This window comes from Manacus candei, unplaced genomic scaffold (assembly GCF_025592945.1).
Source record: "Manacus candei isolate 608988 ecotype Guabito, Panama unplaced genomic scaffold, ASM2559294v1 h1tg000011l, whole genome shotgun sequence".
Classification (NCBI taxonomy): Eukaryota; Metazoa; Chordata; class Aves; order Passeriformes; family Pipridae; genus Manacus; species Manacus candei.
The window spans coordinates 14891408-14906924 of NW_026138059.1; the positions used below are offsets into that span (position 1 = coordinate 14891408).

Genomic DNA, 15517 nt, shown 5'->3' on the forward strand with positions numbered 1-15517 from the left:
GGGCTCCAAAGTCACAGTGATGAGTAAAACTACTAAACCAAAAAACTAAAAAGTTAACCCTACATTGTAAGTAACAAAGAAAAAAAGATGAGGGGTTTAGAGATTTTCACAGAAGCATTCTCCGTGTTAGCTGGACCCAACTGACATACAATTCGGCCGAATTCAGAACAACAAATCACTACGTTCTGAGAAGGAAGAAAGAACCAGAGATCTGCAACAGTTGTGCAGTTTGTGAAACCTGGCTTAAACAAAAATAATCAAGGAGTTTATTGCTTCATGGAGAGTAGCAGGTGCAGTAACTTTTGAGTTCCCTAGGTCAACTGAAGGTGATTAGAGGTGGAGACTGGGGTGAGCAGCTCTTTTTTGGCTAAAACCTATGCCACTTGCATAGCATATGCAAGAAAGGAAGGAATGTGGAGGAGTAAGAGGAAAGATACTATTTATTCCAAGCCTGCATTTCAGCTATAATCCACATCGTGGAAATTTATGTAGAGAATTATCAAGTTTTACAAGACTCATCCCGAAGATAAATATCAAAAGAACATTTCAGTTAATATTCATTATAATTACATACATGATGTTTGGCAAGTTCAATTTCAATAGCCTTGGGGTCTCCACCCACGGGTTTCTGTTCATTCAGCAGGTCTTCTGTATGTGTCAGCCATGTCAGTAACTCATCCAGGGCATGCTGGAACTGCCCCAAGGCTAACAAGGCACCTTCCAGCTTGTGCTGTAGTAAAAATAAAATTTACCATAAAATAGTTTCACAGTGCTATTGAATTGTCTTATATTACCATTAGTCACCATAATCCAGAGCAGAGTCCATGCATATGATAGCATAAAAACCAGGGAGAAACAGTTATCCAGCGCAAGCAATTGCTTTACAATTAAAGCTGAGTTGGCAATTCCACTGTGAAGCCTTACATTCCAGGCTTAAATTCCTGACATTGGAAGAAGCCATGCAACTAGGGCAGAGTTAACTTTGAAGGTTCTCTCATCAGGTATGTCAGTAGTTTTTCATCACTAAAACATAATTTCAAATATAAATGCAATTCAGTGCATGATCTTTTTAAAATCTTTTCTTTGTCATGGAATGATTCAGTTTAGAAAAAATAGTACACTACAAAGCACTGCATCTTTAAATCTCTCAGTCTGATAATATATGGAAAGAACACTGAAATAGTTAAATATTAAGTTGTTGGGGTTTTTTTCAAGTGCTCAGTTCAGCAGCTAATATTACTTTTGCCCATATAAACATGTTTTCAACTGCTACCAAACAAAATAATAATGATTCAATGGGCACTGCTGATAGAGAATTTAAAAAGGGTTTTTTTAAAAAAAAACCAAAAAAACTCCTCAATGAATTGTAAAATTCAAATTCTATTACATATAGTTCTGTAATTTCCAAACTAAAAGGAATGTGTAAATTAATATAAACATTATACATAAAGATCTTTTTGCAGAAATCTGAGTCATGAATAAAGCCCCCACCTCCAAGTATATTTACCTGTCTACTTATAATTTTTTCTTCTAGACTGTCCCACAATATTTTGAGCTCTGAGAGAGGGTCTTGAACCGTGTGCTTGTCACTCTCCTGTGTTACCTTCTTCAGCAATAGTTCTGCCTGATGGTTTAGTCTTTCCATTTCTATCTGCTGTTGATAAGCTTCTGTCTTAAATTGCTGTGGTAAATAGAAAAAGAATACAAATAAATGTATCACAAGTAATTCTATAATTCTGTGTTCTAGCTCTTGTGACTGTAAGGGGATAATGCTTTAAACTTCAAATGGAATTATTCTTCAAAAGAACTGAAAGCAATTTTCCTTTACTAGAACACCCTCTTGGTACACATAACTTGTGCAGCAGTCTGAATACAACCTGCACACATATGTTTTTCTGAACTACGTAAGGTTATGATTCATTTGAAGTTACACCATAAATGAGATAAAACAACCTACCCACAGCCAACAAAATCTATAAGTGAGCAACAAAACCAAGAACATTCTCTGATCGTTATACATCCCTGATTTTTAAATACAGCATAACAGCCTACTAATGTCAGAGGCATATTCAGTCACAGATCCAGACCCATGCAGATAGGTTTCTAAGTTAGCCTGAAAATTTTATTTTCACCTTACTCATGTACTGGGAATGTCATGACCTGTGTGAGTATTTAGATAAAGCCTATAATGGCAGAAGCAAAGCTTTGGAGGCATTTGCTTAGAGCCTCCAAGAATCTGTTCTCGTTAGAAACCAGAAAATATAAAGGTCATAGCAAAAGAACCCTGTACATAATAACCTTATAGCTTTTGAAAGAGAATGAATGATGCCAAAAGTCTTTCTGGGCTATCAGATTGTATTAAAAAATAAAATGGTATTTTCACCAAAATTTGGAATAGACTTTAAAATTAAGCACATTTTAAAATGAAAAGTTTGCAATGAAATATTTGGAAATTTTCATAGAGATTCTTTTTTAGCAGAAATTGAAAATGAAAATTGCTTTTGACCCTCGAAAAATACTAAACAACACAGATAAATGCAGACAGATGGAAATATAAAAGAAATAAATCACTAGTTCATACCTTAAGTTCCTCAGTTTGCTGCTTCACTGTCTCCAGATCTGTTCCAACTGGGGACATAGACGCTAACTTGCCGCCAGCAATGTCTACCCAGTCAAACAGTGCCTGAAAATCACAGAAGGAAATTCAAGTGTGAGCAGAGAAATACCATCATGTTTGAAAGTTGTATTAAGTAAAATATCAGAACTTTTTTTTTCATTCCAAAGAAGGTATTGCTGTGCTCCTTAAAAGAAAATAACTTTCTCAGCAAAAACGTTTCTTTTGCAATACAACAGAACAAATGTCAAGTATCCATGTAACAATTACAGGAATGTACAAGCTGCAAGACTGAATGTACAAGCTGCTGCTTCTATTAGCAGCAACGTTCTCACAGTATTATTCCCACTGAGTTGCACTCTACTTCTTGTGTAAAATCTGCAATTTTTATGAATAACCCTAGAAGGTAAATACAAGACAACTCTCTTCTACAGTTGTTTGGAGTGAAAAAGGAAGGTGGTAGATAACATGCCTTAAATGAGGATTACAAGCAAACTGTTTTTGAAGAATGTTATTTGTGTAAGAAACATGGAACTACGCATTCAGTATATATTAGGTGGTGAAGGACCATAACTGAGCTAGAATGAATCTCCACAGGATAATGCAGTTATAACTTAAAAAAATAAGTGACATCTCCCCAGTTCTGATGCTTTGTGGCTATTTCTTTTGCTCCTGATACAGTGCAGAACCCCAAGAATATTTCACATAGATTAAGAACAGCTGCATCAATCTGCATAATTGCACAGGATAAAAACCACCTCTGCTAGGCCCTTTTCCTCCTGCCTATTATGTGCAGAGATATCATTATGAAGAAAGGCTTAGGGCAACTTGTTGAACTTGCCCACTGCTACACAGCTCGCTGAGAAAAGGAGAACTACCCCCAACACACTCAACACGATGAGGCAGCTGCAGTTAACAATATGTCCACAATACTTTTCATATTGTCTATTGAAATAAGCGCAAGACAGCACTCAAATTCAGTTCTTGCAAAGTACCAAGCTTGTAGGATGTACAATGTACAGTCAAAGGAAATAGAAAGTACTTAAACCAATGGCTATTTTCCTAATTGTCTAGTCAATCTCTGCACAGTATGAACATGGGAGAACTTGGAGAAAAATACTAAGTGAGGATGCACTGCAAAACAGGCATGTTGCATTATTTTAAGCAGTGTTCTGCTGCTTGATCTGCACCAAATACAGAAGTAACTGCCCTCAGTGTCATGTGAAATTTAATTTTAATGATTTTAATGAACCAAAGAAGACAGTAATTTCACCAAGCAAAAAAAAAAATCAAAAAAACTCCAACAGCTCATAAAGAGAAAAGACATAGAATCAAAGAATAATTTGGGCTGGAAGACCTTTAAAGGTCATCTAGTCCAACTCCCCCTTGTGATTTTTTTTTAAACTTCATCAGTTGTAGGAAGTACAATGTACAAGACATCTTAAAAAAAATGAAAAACTGCTGGAATATTTACCTACAGATTTAAAAAGGGAATCATCTTCTAAAGTATTGTGATAGGATAAATTATACTGAGTATAATGGTCCAGCAACATTATGTTAATAATATTTTTTGCCTAAAATATAGAAACTTGACTAGTTGACCTACAAAAGAGGTGGAATAAAATTCAAGTCCTTTAACTGTCCTCCATTAAAAAAAAAAAATAGCAGCAAGCTAGTATATGGACTTGTAATCTGTTCCTTTCGGATCATGAAGATGTGTCACAACTTCAACTTGCATAGCATGTGAAGCACTAACTATCACAAGAAAATGTGAGCAGGATTACTATGAACGTGTACTATCAAAACCCCTCTGTTCTTATCAATAAACAAGGAGACATTAATTTTTAATGTAAACACAGTGCAATATATGGACATGGAAAACACACACGAAGAAAACACCCCAACAGATTTATTCTTTAATGCAAAACCCTCCCCAACAAAATAATCTCAACCAATCTTGAGAAAAAATACCTGCCTCCTGAAGAAAATAGTCACTACAATTAGAGTGATACATTACTTGTCACCTACCTAATCACATAACATTTTTTACTACAACCACATTAAATTGGTTGACTCAAGACTGGGTTAGGTATATCACATCATCTTACCTGCAGTCCATCTTGGTATTGAACAGCTGCCTGCATAGCTTCAGCAAGCTTATCAACCCGTTCTTTCCATGTTTTGTTTAGGGCATCCCAGGCAGAATTCAGCTGCAAGTAAGTGCAATTTACTCCAATGGACAAAAGAATTTTACCGCTGTATAATAAGCATTTACTAATTCTTCACTGATCAATAACACTAATTAACTAAGCATGAATAGTTTGTATTCATTCCATACTAATGCTCTTGTTCTCCCTATCACTGCATATCTAGTTTCTTTCAGAATTCACTAGAGGTTCTGGATTACAAAAGCTCTGTCAATACTGATTGAATATTTTTATTAACATAGAAATTATAGTTAAGAGAGGAAATACTACTAAATCATTTAGAGTTGCATCATTATAATAAAAGTAGCTTAAAAAAATAATACATTGCAGAACACTAGAAAAATTTAAAGTACTTTGTAGTCATCCAAACAAGATTGTCTCGGTTAAGATATCTCACTGGGCATAAACCAGATATATCCGAAATTTATTCTAGCATTACTTTTGCAAGAAGTAGTCATCTACCATATTAATCAGTGAGTATTTAAAAAAAAAACTTTCACAAAAAATCAATGTCTGTCTTTTACTAAAAATCAATGAAATAAAACAGTCCATACATTCTAATCTAATCTAAGATTCATTTACTCAAAAGGCAAACCTTACTTTACCATAAGAGCTTCAGGGGTGTCTCACTTTTGCCACAAAATTTTTATTTTCAAAATTTGTTGGGGGCATGAGGAATATACCAATTTCAGCTGAACAAGCATCTCATGTAACAGACCTAAGCACATGCATTTCCCATACCTCATCTATACTTTTGTTTACAATGGGTTTGTCAGGCTCTCCACAAGCAGCTCTAAGTTCAGAGCCAAGGCTCACAACTGCTTCTAGTTCTTCTTGTAGTCCATCAATTTCTTCTTTAGCAGCCTACAAAGAGAAAAAAAATCCAACACTGTTATTACTAAATTTAATATTCTATGTACAAATTGCTTTCAAGATGAAACACAGCACAATTCCACCTTTGTTTTCTTTCAGGTCACTTGGACTTACAGTTGGATGCTTAAAATACAAGAATTCCTTTGCAGTATCAGAGTGAAATCAGCTGACATCAGTCTAAATTGTAACAATGGCTTATGATATCATTTTGCAGGAGATGGAAAAAATAAACAGGAAGTTTTAAATTAGATTTCTTTAATCAGAGTGTCTTCTTTGTCAGAGGTTATCATTCAACCTTTAAATCTTTAACTATCAGCATAAGTAATTACAGGCTTAGAGGATAATTCACAGAGCATAATACATTTGTACACCTTTCATTTAGATGTTACATAGTACTCAAGGAATCTAAAGTATGTATAACTTTTAAGAGTCTTGGTGACATGGTTATTATACATATGTTTATAAACAAATAAGGAAATATAATAGCAAGCACATGTTGCATGCTTATTGCTATTAAGCACTGATACATGTTATTTACTGTAGACTCTTGAGATACCATTATTGTAAATTTCTACACAATTATCCCTCTTAGTCTCTAACAAATACTATATCTTCCTGTGGTATTTCATAGTAATTCTGTTTTTCATCTGCATACCATAAAGTACTTCAAATGAACAAATTACTTTCTACTGACCTCTGCAGCTTCTTGCTGTTGCTTGACTACAGATGGGTCAACTCCAGGTCCCTCCAGTTCTCGAATAAAGTCCTGAGTATCTTTAATAGTAGCTACAAGAGCCATATGATCACACCAAAACTTTTCAGCTAGTTCCATTACATCCAACAGTTTGGTCTCCCTTTCCTCAGTCAAAGTCTGGATGTCTTCCCAAACTAGGACCATTTGGTCCAGTTTATCTTGAACAGCTAAACAACAAAGGAACTAGATTACTACCTTGGCAAACAATTCTTGGTCATAAATCTCTCTCTAGTTCTACAGCAGAAACATATGTGCACATTTTTAAATTTAGACTCTAAAATTGTTTCTTTATAGGACTCCTTATAACATTAAGTGGAAACAAACACTATGGCCTTTAAAAATAAAACGAAGGTCATATCCACAATTAATTATTTTAAATGAATGCTTTGCTTTTATAAATCTTTAGCAGCTTCTCCAGAAGAACACATTCCCCAGATTAGTGGTCATCAGAAATGAAGAATTTTATATGCTGCAGCTTACTGCATTTCCACTACATGAAAGTTTCCTCAGTCTACTACCTTTAGCAGATATATCCTTATCAGTGCCTTCTGAGCGAGCAATCATTTCCTCCCCTCTCTGTTTAAGCGTCTCATACACTGGCTGAAGTTTTTCCAGATCCACAGATACATTCTTATTTTCACTGATTTGCTCTTTAATCTTCTCAACCTCTGCCGAGATTGAAGGTGGCTGCCTCAGACGTTCAGCTATGCGTTTCAGACTCTCAAGAGTTGGATCTATCTTGTCATGAAACTGGGAGGGGGGAAAGGACAAAAAGAAGTGGAAGAGAAGTTAGAAAAAAAACCTCCAAACACAAAAAATGGCATCTGAAATTCTCTTGGAAAAAGGTGCTTTAAAATTATCATCTCTATCAAACATATATATGTGCAACTTGCAATGCCCCCCTCCTGGCTCTTTTAATATCTAAATTGCAAAAATAACCTTGCAAAATGGTACCTCCTGTCAAATTTAAGAATTTTACTATTAAGTTGGTGTTCAGTCCTGAGACACTTCCTCTGAACTACAGCAGAATCTACTTGCACTTAGTCCTGTGTAATTCATAAAGTAGTGGTAGCTTATTTTAGGGAGAAATGGCTTTCTGATTTCATCATTTAGAAAGATATTTACCTTACAATTAAATACATACATTTTCCTGTTACAACCAACATACTATCGATTAGGGCTTGATATGTGAGGTCATTCAAAAAGACATTTCTCAGTGGTCAGGTAGTGTTTGCTCGTGCAGTAAAGGTATGTTACCTTCTGAAACTAAAAGCACACAATAGTGTATATAGTATATTCATCCATGTTTGACTGGTAGGTGCTCAGAAACACCACCATGCCCCTTTTCAAATTAAAGAAATCCATAAACTGCGGGTGCATTTAATGACCCTCCAGGATCTACAAAAAGCACTCCTGACAACGCTTGGGAAAGGTGCTAGAAAGAGCACAGCAAAACAAGATTACCTTATCTGAACAAATAGCTACATCCCTTCTATTCAAAGGAACATAGACAATATAAATATAATTACTTTTTCCCACCACACAACCCACTTCAAATCAGACTCTGTGACTAATGTTATGGCACTCAGTGTTTTTGTTAGAAGTGTGAATGTCATACAAGCCAGCAAAATGTGTTATGAAAGATAAGTAGCCTTCCCACATTCAAGACTTCTGAAAAACTGATTGTGGCAACAAAACCTTACAAAAATTATAAAAACTGAAATTAAATTGGCAATATTTAGGTCTAATTTTGGGACATATATTACATTTTTAAGTTGTCAGTGCATTCAGTGGCCCTCCTTGTACTCAAGCTCAATGAAATAGACAGTGTTTTAGAACTTAAAAGGAAGAAAATACAAGTAATGACAATCTCTCATTCTACCTCAATATGTTATGCCCTTCTGTTGATACATAATGCAATTTAATATAATTTAAAACCTGAAGAGTTAAATAATTATTTTTCAAGGAATGTCTAGACAAACATTGACATAGACATCATAGTACAGAGTTGTGATAATATATATTTATGTAGCTTAATAAAAAAAGATTATATATAATTACATTCTGTAGACATTACAATGTTTTGCTTTGCCATTTCCATATACATTTAGGTATATAAAATGAACCATAAAGTACTGCATAAATAATTAAGTATTTTCACAACATCTGATTATATTTTAGGTGTTACCAAAGAATGCATTTCTAATTCTTGCTTTCTGTACTTAGCCAGTACAATATGTTGATGTCTATCACATACAAAACAGGGACTCGAATACTAAGTAAATATCTTGATTTTCAAATAGGCAGCTCCAAATATGGGGAGGACCAAGCATTTCTGACATAGAAAAACACAGGATCTAAATAATCAGGCATCTTTCAGAGGTATGAATAAGGGTTGTTTAAAATGTATATACATTTTATATATATATATATATACATATATGTGTATATATACATATGTTATATACATATAACCAGTTCAAAAGCAGGATGACATCCATGTCACTTAATTTTGCCTCACATTCTTAAACTCAGTCTTCAGGGGCTAGGAATATGACATTAAGTATAACGACCTGACAAAAATTATTTACAATGTAGATTCAATAAGCACTTTGAGGTGTATTTTTTTATTTAGTATTTAAGATCTTAACAGAATATAGCACTTAATTTCCAGTGAACAGGGAAAAAAGGGGAATTTCCTATAAAAACACTAGTATAAAACAAAGTATTTTTATTCAGGTTTTTGTATGGGTTTATGTACAAAGTTTACCAAGTTTTTTTCTGAAATTTGGGGTTGAGTAAAAGAAGTTCAGTGTGGATTTAATGGCAATTAACCCAATATTTAACAGTAGCTAGAGTGCAACACCTGACAATCCTCTATTTAGGTTCATTTCATAGGCTGGTGAAGCTATGAAATGAAGATGCTGCATTTGTGGACCTGACCGGAATTTTATGCTGCTGATGTTTTGTGAAGTCTGACTTTGCTCGTAATACTTTTCTGTAACAGTTTCAGTATATATTACATTAAGTTCTTTTGGGTCTGCAGTGAAGAGCATATGCTATTTACACTGCTAAACTACTCTCTAGTTCCACTGGTAACTCTCTGCTAACTTCAGCTGCCAATTTCTAGAAATAACTACACTCAAATTAACTGATCAAAAGTGACATTCATTTAAAAATTAAGCATCAGCTACTAACAGACCAGTAAGAGAACACAAAAGCGAAAATAAAATCCCACATTTTTAGACTTCTTGATTTTTTACTTCAAAATTAAGTAGCAATAACATTTTTCAGTTGCTACAAAGTCATAATACTGACCAATATATAAAATTATAACCTCTCAAGAAATAGAAAAATCAATGCCATTAGCTGTGATATGAACATTCGCAGGCCATTAGGTTGAAAAATCCAGGTGAAGCAGCAGTTTAGTCTTGATATATACATATAAAATGACAATGTGTATTTTTCCATTGAATGAACCCAATTATATTTTAAACTTAAATTGATACCTGGGTACACTGAGAAATGGCTTCATCCAGTGCCAGTGCTCGCTTTTTGACATCTTCCTTGATTTTACTGTAAAGGATGTCAGCTGCCACATATTTCTCTTGGATAGAAAAACCTTCTCCTGGGCTCAGCTCCAGCAACTGAGGCCCAGTTTTGTTCATCTTATCTATATGAGGCTTGTGCTCAGCGATCAGCTCACGCAGTTGCTATAACAAATGAAACAACTTATCAGTTTCTTATGCTTGCACCACCACATTACAACTGTCCACACTTCCAACACGTCCAGCTGGCAAGAAATTCTAAACAAATACCCTTCATCCTAATATAAAGCAGAAATAAAGTTAATGATTGCTTTGCCAGTGATCATTCCCATTCCACAGAGAGCTATCCAGGCATAAAACATCAGAATTAGAGACACACTGGAAATGCCTGTGCAACACTCTGGGAGGACATATGATTACAGGTAAAATATAAGATGCTAACTATGCATATGATGCTAACAACAGACAGTCCTCATCATATTTAGTACCTATAATAACAGAAATGGCAACAATATTCCAGACATGGGCGTAACACCACCACATGTATACTTTTCATGTTGATACTGGTCACTTGCTGCAAAGCCTTTCATTGAGGAACATCACAGAAAGAGGTACTGGCATTGCAAGAAAATTAATTCAAATTATCCTTGATTTAAGAAGAGGAAACCAGCACATCGGAGAGTCAAAGAAATAAGTGAAAGGACAAAAGGACATGGAAGGGTGATCAGTAGAGGCTTATCAACCTAGTTTAGCAGTCTCTGGCCACAAGACCCCTCTGTCTTCATAACAGCACTATAATTCTACTGACACGATGTTTAACAAGTAATTAGTAAGTGAATTAAATTTGACCTCATCTGTCTACTGCCTCTCATCATCCACCCCTGAAGTTAAAACTGTGCCAAAGATTGAGCAGAGGCTTGTGGAAGCGAAATGTCATAATGTGTCTTCCAACTTGTCTAAGGGTTTCAGATTTTCTTCCTTGTGCCCATAGAACTGACAAAAGGGAAAGAGTTTCTTGTGGGAATAGCCCCATCCTTCCCTCATTTTATTTACTTTCTCATATTTTACCTCCCTTTTCAGAAATATCCACTGTCTTGCGAGGCACTGTCTCTCTCAGTGCCGTGAACTTCATGTGTTCTATCCTATAGCCCCTGCACAGGGACATGAGAGGCACATGCGCTGTTCCTCCCAGCTGAGAGTTTGTTTAAATTAATGAAGACACAGAAAAGGGCCTATATCAGTCTCAGTGTAAATAAATTCTCTTCTCTTCAACTACGGTCCTTCCCTTAAAAAGAAATCCTGATACTGGCTTGCTTCCTTGCTCCTCCCCAGAAGAGCAGAGGTTGAGAAGACTGAAAAGACAGTGACCACAACTCTTCACAGTCCAAACAGCAATGAAAATATAACCCTCCCTTGATTCTAACTACTTACTTTGAATGTAACTCTATTTGTATATCTTGCCACAAGAAAAATAATGTTGATTAGCAGAGAAGAGGAAAAGGAGAAACTAAGAATAGTTTTAAAGCTTTTAGAAAATAATTGCATGTGTTTCACTTTTGAGCACAGAGATGATTTGACACAAGGCCACAGGAGTGGACATTTCTGGATCCAAACCTTATGCTAATACTCTGCCCACAGCTCATTTCAAACCAAACCCACTGCATGTTACTCGCACAGAATTAAGTCTGCGAATTTCACAACTTGGAACAAAGACAGTCATCAGTAAATACATCAGAACAGAAAAGTTGTCAATTCACACTGAAAACGACCTTTTTCCCTTCTTCTTCTTTTTAACAGAACAATGAATGATTTGGTCTTCTCCATGATCTACTATTGGGTAAACAATTCCAGTAAACAAGTGTTTAGGAGCAGATTACATGTTAAGAGGGCCTAACATTAATCTTCTAGTTAACAAACAAATCTCAGCTAATGGCATAGCCCGGGGGAAAACGCAAAAATAGAAGCTCATCTGAAAGGCCTCTCATGGAAGCAGCACGATTAAAGTAGATGAGGAACAATCCTGCAAGTAAAGCAAGCATGATATGGTCCGTGGTGACTAATCAAGATAGCTTGTAAAGCTCATGTTATATAGCTAGTATTAACAGAACTTGTTTGTTCATTCTGGACATAATAGGAAGACAAATGAGTGAACCCAGTGTTTACCAGTACATAAGAGTGGCACATTTCATCAGCTGGTCTCAGAGTAAACAAGACTCTGAAGCCAGCGTTCATCCTATCTAACTTGAGTCACTTAATTGAGGCAGCTAAAATAATCAAAGAAAAACTATGCTAGCAGGGAGAGACAGGTATCTCCAATGGCCATACAGATTTTGCATCTGCCAAAACATGCAGGATTTTAACCTCAGTGGGATACATCTGATTCCGTGTGATAGTAGTAGTCACTGTTAAGATATGCTAATTTTTATCCCAGTTGATTGTATATCCATGTAAGAGAGCCCACACAGTGGCCAGTCTACAACACTGTTGCCTCTATTTTGTGATGTTATGGTAAACAATTATTTGTTTTAATTAGTACATAACAAACATTCTTGACATTAGAAATTATTTGGCTGGATCCAAGCAAGCAATTTTTGGCTCTCTAATTGTCCATCTTCCTGACTCAGGTAAGTGTAGTTTCAATGTTACAAACAAAATAAAAGCTAAATTTTTTATATGTGCATAAGATCAACACGTGCATATCTGTATACAGACTGTACCCCCTTTTTGTTTCTTGCTCCAACAACTCATGCCTGTTCTTTTTGTTTATGAGTTTGGTTTGTTCCAATACTAACATTAATGTGTACTTTTAAATATACTTCTTAACTAATAACTTACGTGCTCAGTTCTCTCAGTACAATGGTAATTTTTTTCTCCTTTAGCCTTCTTTTATGCTTATACATCATTTGCTGCCTTCTCCAGAGACTCTTGTTTACTTTGTATTATTATTTTAAATAATAGTGTTTTTTCAACAGAAGAATATCTGTTTGGTTTTTGAAGCATTTTGCAGAGTACTCCACAGTTTTAGCAAAATACTTCCTGGGTTTTGACTCTTCATTTTTCAAAACTGGCAAAATGCTTACCCTGTGTTCTTCTTGTTGTTGCTTTAAAGTTTCATATTCAAGGGCTGGTGCAGGAAGCTGAGAGATGATCATTTCTGTTTCAGTTAACCATGGCCAAAGTTCTTCATAAGTCTCCCAGAACTGGTTAACCAGGGACTGAGCCCGTTCCAGCTGAAGGTTTCTCTCTGAGTTCATTTGACAGACTGCATCATATTTCTGTAAGAGGCTTTCCATTTTTTTCTGTAAAGTAATATTAATAAAAAACCCCAATGTATGTTTTTCCATGTGTCCACTACCTTCATTTCTAAACAGTCTTTGATAATTATAGCACCAATTCACAGTGAACCAAATTTTAGTTTTGATAATGTTTTTACAGTATCGGTGTTTAAAGTGGACAGAATCAATAATGTGGCAGATCAGAATTTGGCAGAGTACTTGCAAAGTATTTAGAATATATTTAATGATACTGTAATTCACAAATAATACTTCACTCATAGGGCTTCCAGTCAAGCTGCAAATGATCTGAGTGCAGATCTTAACCCCACTTCCTTACTGCAGATGCTTATATTCAGTGACACTTGGCAGAAATTAAGTTTTCCACAGCATTTCTGAATCAAAGCAGTATGAACAATACACAAAATCTGTTGGGTTGTTGGGTTTGGGGCTCCTTTTTTAATCTGGCAAGAGAATAGTTTATACTGTTGTGCTTGTAGTTCACAAACTTACAAAAGCAACCATAAAACATTATTTTCGAGGTTAGCATATATTACTTAATGAGAATGTATTAACATTAATAACATAGATAACAGCAATAGAACTATAAGGTTTAAACATTACAAATCTACTGTATTTGGGCATGTGATAATAAAAGAAAGTATCAACTAGCCATACATTTTTCCTGTGGAAGACTGCCCATGTTATCAAGTTTATGAAATATTATATATATGACAATGCTTATAAATCCTTGCCTTGATAAAACTAGACATATAAGCAAGCCTTTGAATTTTTTTTTGGCTGAACAAGCTATTCTTTCCTTTATTATGTCTTGCACATAAATTAAAGAGATGCTATCCAGAGGATAAAATCTAGTCTATTACACAGATATACAGTATTTTTGACAAATAAAACTATTTAATAGAGACTCCCACAAAACTGCTCTCCCTTATGACTACAGTTTCATAGACAGAACTTCTCATCTATTTTAAATTCACTTAGGAGCAAATCAAATTTATTCAGAGTTCTTGCAGCAGAGAACAATTACTGAAGCATTACTGTTCAAGGAGGGTGGTCATCGGAAGGACTAAATTTACACAACATATCCAGCCTCACCGTAATTTAGCAAAGAAATCCCAACCACACAACTAATCCTTCTTAAAGCCAACAGCCAACACAAAAAAATCCATCTGTACATGTTTGCAGCCCCAACATTAGGCTCTGTGTGTGTGTGTGTAATAAACAAAGGCATAAGAATGCCTTTCATGGGCTGTGACAGTCAACAGGATAGAATAATCTTGGCAAGCGAGGCCTATACGGAAATCAGCAGAAATGAAAGTAAAAATTCACACCGAGGTGCACAGCCATTGAATTCGGCACAGAAATGCACACACCCAGAGCGTCACCGACCTAAAAGAATTCAGAAGATAAACAGCCAGATTCCACACACCATCCCAGATGACTAATACCTCTTCACTCAATCATCTATAGGCTAAAATACTATTTACCACAGATGTCTAAGATGATAAATGGGGCTACAAATTAGTGTCAGGCAATGAAGCAAGTACACAGTGTTTGCTCTTTGAACACCCTGAAGGAAGGAGAGGGATACCCAGCACCATTTTCTCTAGTACTACAATCCTCTGACTAGAAGTGATTGTAATTAATGCTTTCTCATTAGTATTTCAAACAAGACACTACAGGAATACTTCTACTTGTATATTGTCTACATATCTACCACTGTAGCTGCAATTTAAGGAATTTTACCTTCATCATCTGTTTCTCTTCTTCAGTGCATGTTTTCATAATCTTATCCCCAGATTTAACAAGTTCATCTATGGTATCTTTGTGCCTTAGAATCTCCATGGTAAAAGCCTTGAAACACAAGAAAAAATGGTTAGAATAAAAAAAAAAGTATATGGAGCAAAAACTGGGTTTTGAAGTTCATTAATTATGATAGACTGAAAATTAAATCATGCCAGTACATTTTTCTAGATGGAGAGTGTGCCGGCCAATAATTAACATGACAGTTGGAAACGCATTTCTTTTACCTTTTGAACTTGCAGCTGAGCCGTGGTCTGGTCTTGCTCAAGTCTAATATCACCCAGAGACATCAGTTTCTTTTCTGTTTCTGCAATCCAGGCAAATTCAGCATCAGCTGCTTGATCAAACTAAATGAGGGAGACATGAATTAGTTCAGCAGTTCCATAGACATGAAATTAGAATAACTGTTTCAAAAATTTTAAAGA

General features: G+C 35.4%; 1 protein-coding gene across 14 annotated transcripts in view; it reads right to left on the minus strand.

The window, feature by feature from the left end:
• Positions 1–15517, minus strand: part of DST (dystonin) — a 307129-nt gene that overhangs the window by 39767 nt on the left and 251845 nt on the right. For all 14 annotated transcript variants that reach the window (XM_051777805.1, XM_051777809.1, XM_051777812.1 and 11 more), the window contains 11 exons: positions 15320–15439; positions 15036–15143; positions 13077–13295; positions 9958–10161; positions 6967–7198; positions 6389–6615; positions 5563–5685; positions 4723–4824; positions 2582–2683; positions 1508–1681; positions 575–730 (listed from right to left, as the gene is read on the minus strand). In XM_051777805.1, the coding sequence (XP_051633765.1) occupies positions 575–730; positions 1508–1681; positions 2582–2683; positions 4723–4824; positions 5563–5685; positions 6389–6615; positions 6967–7198; positions 9958–10161; positions 13077–13295; positions 15036–15143; positions 15320–15439 (1767 nt within the window). The remainder of the gene's footprint in view (positions 1–574; positions 731–1507; positions 1682–2581; positions 2684–4722; positions 4825–5562; positions 5686–6388; positions 6616–6966; positions 7199–9957; positions 10162–13076; positions 13296–15035; positions 15144–15319; positions 15440–15517) is intronic.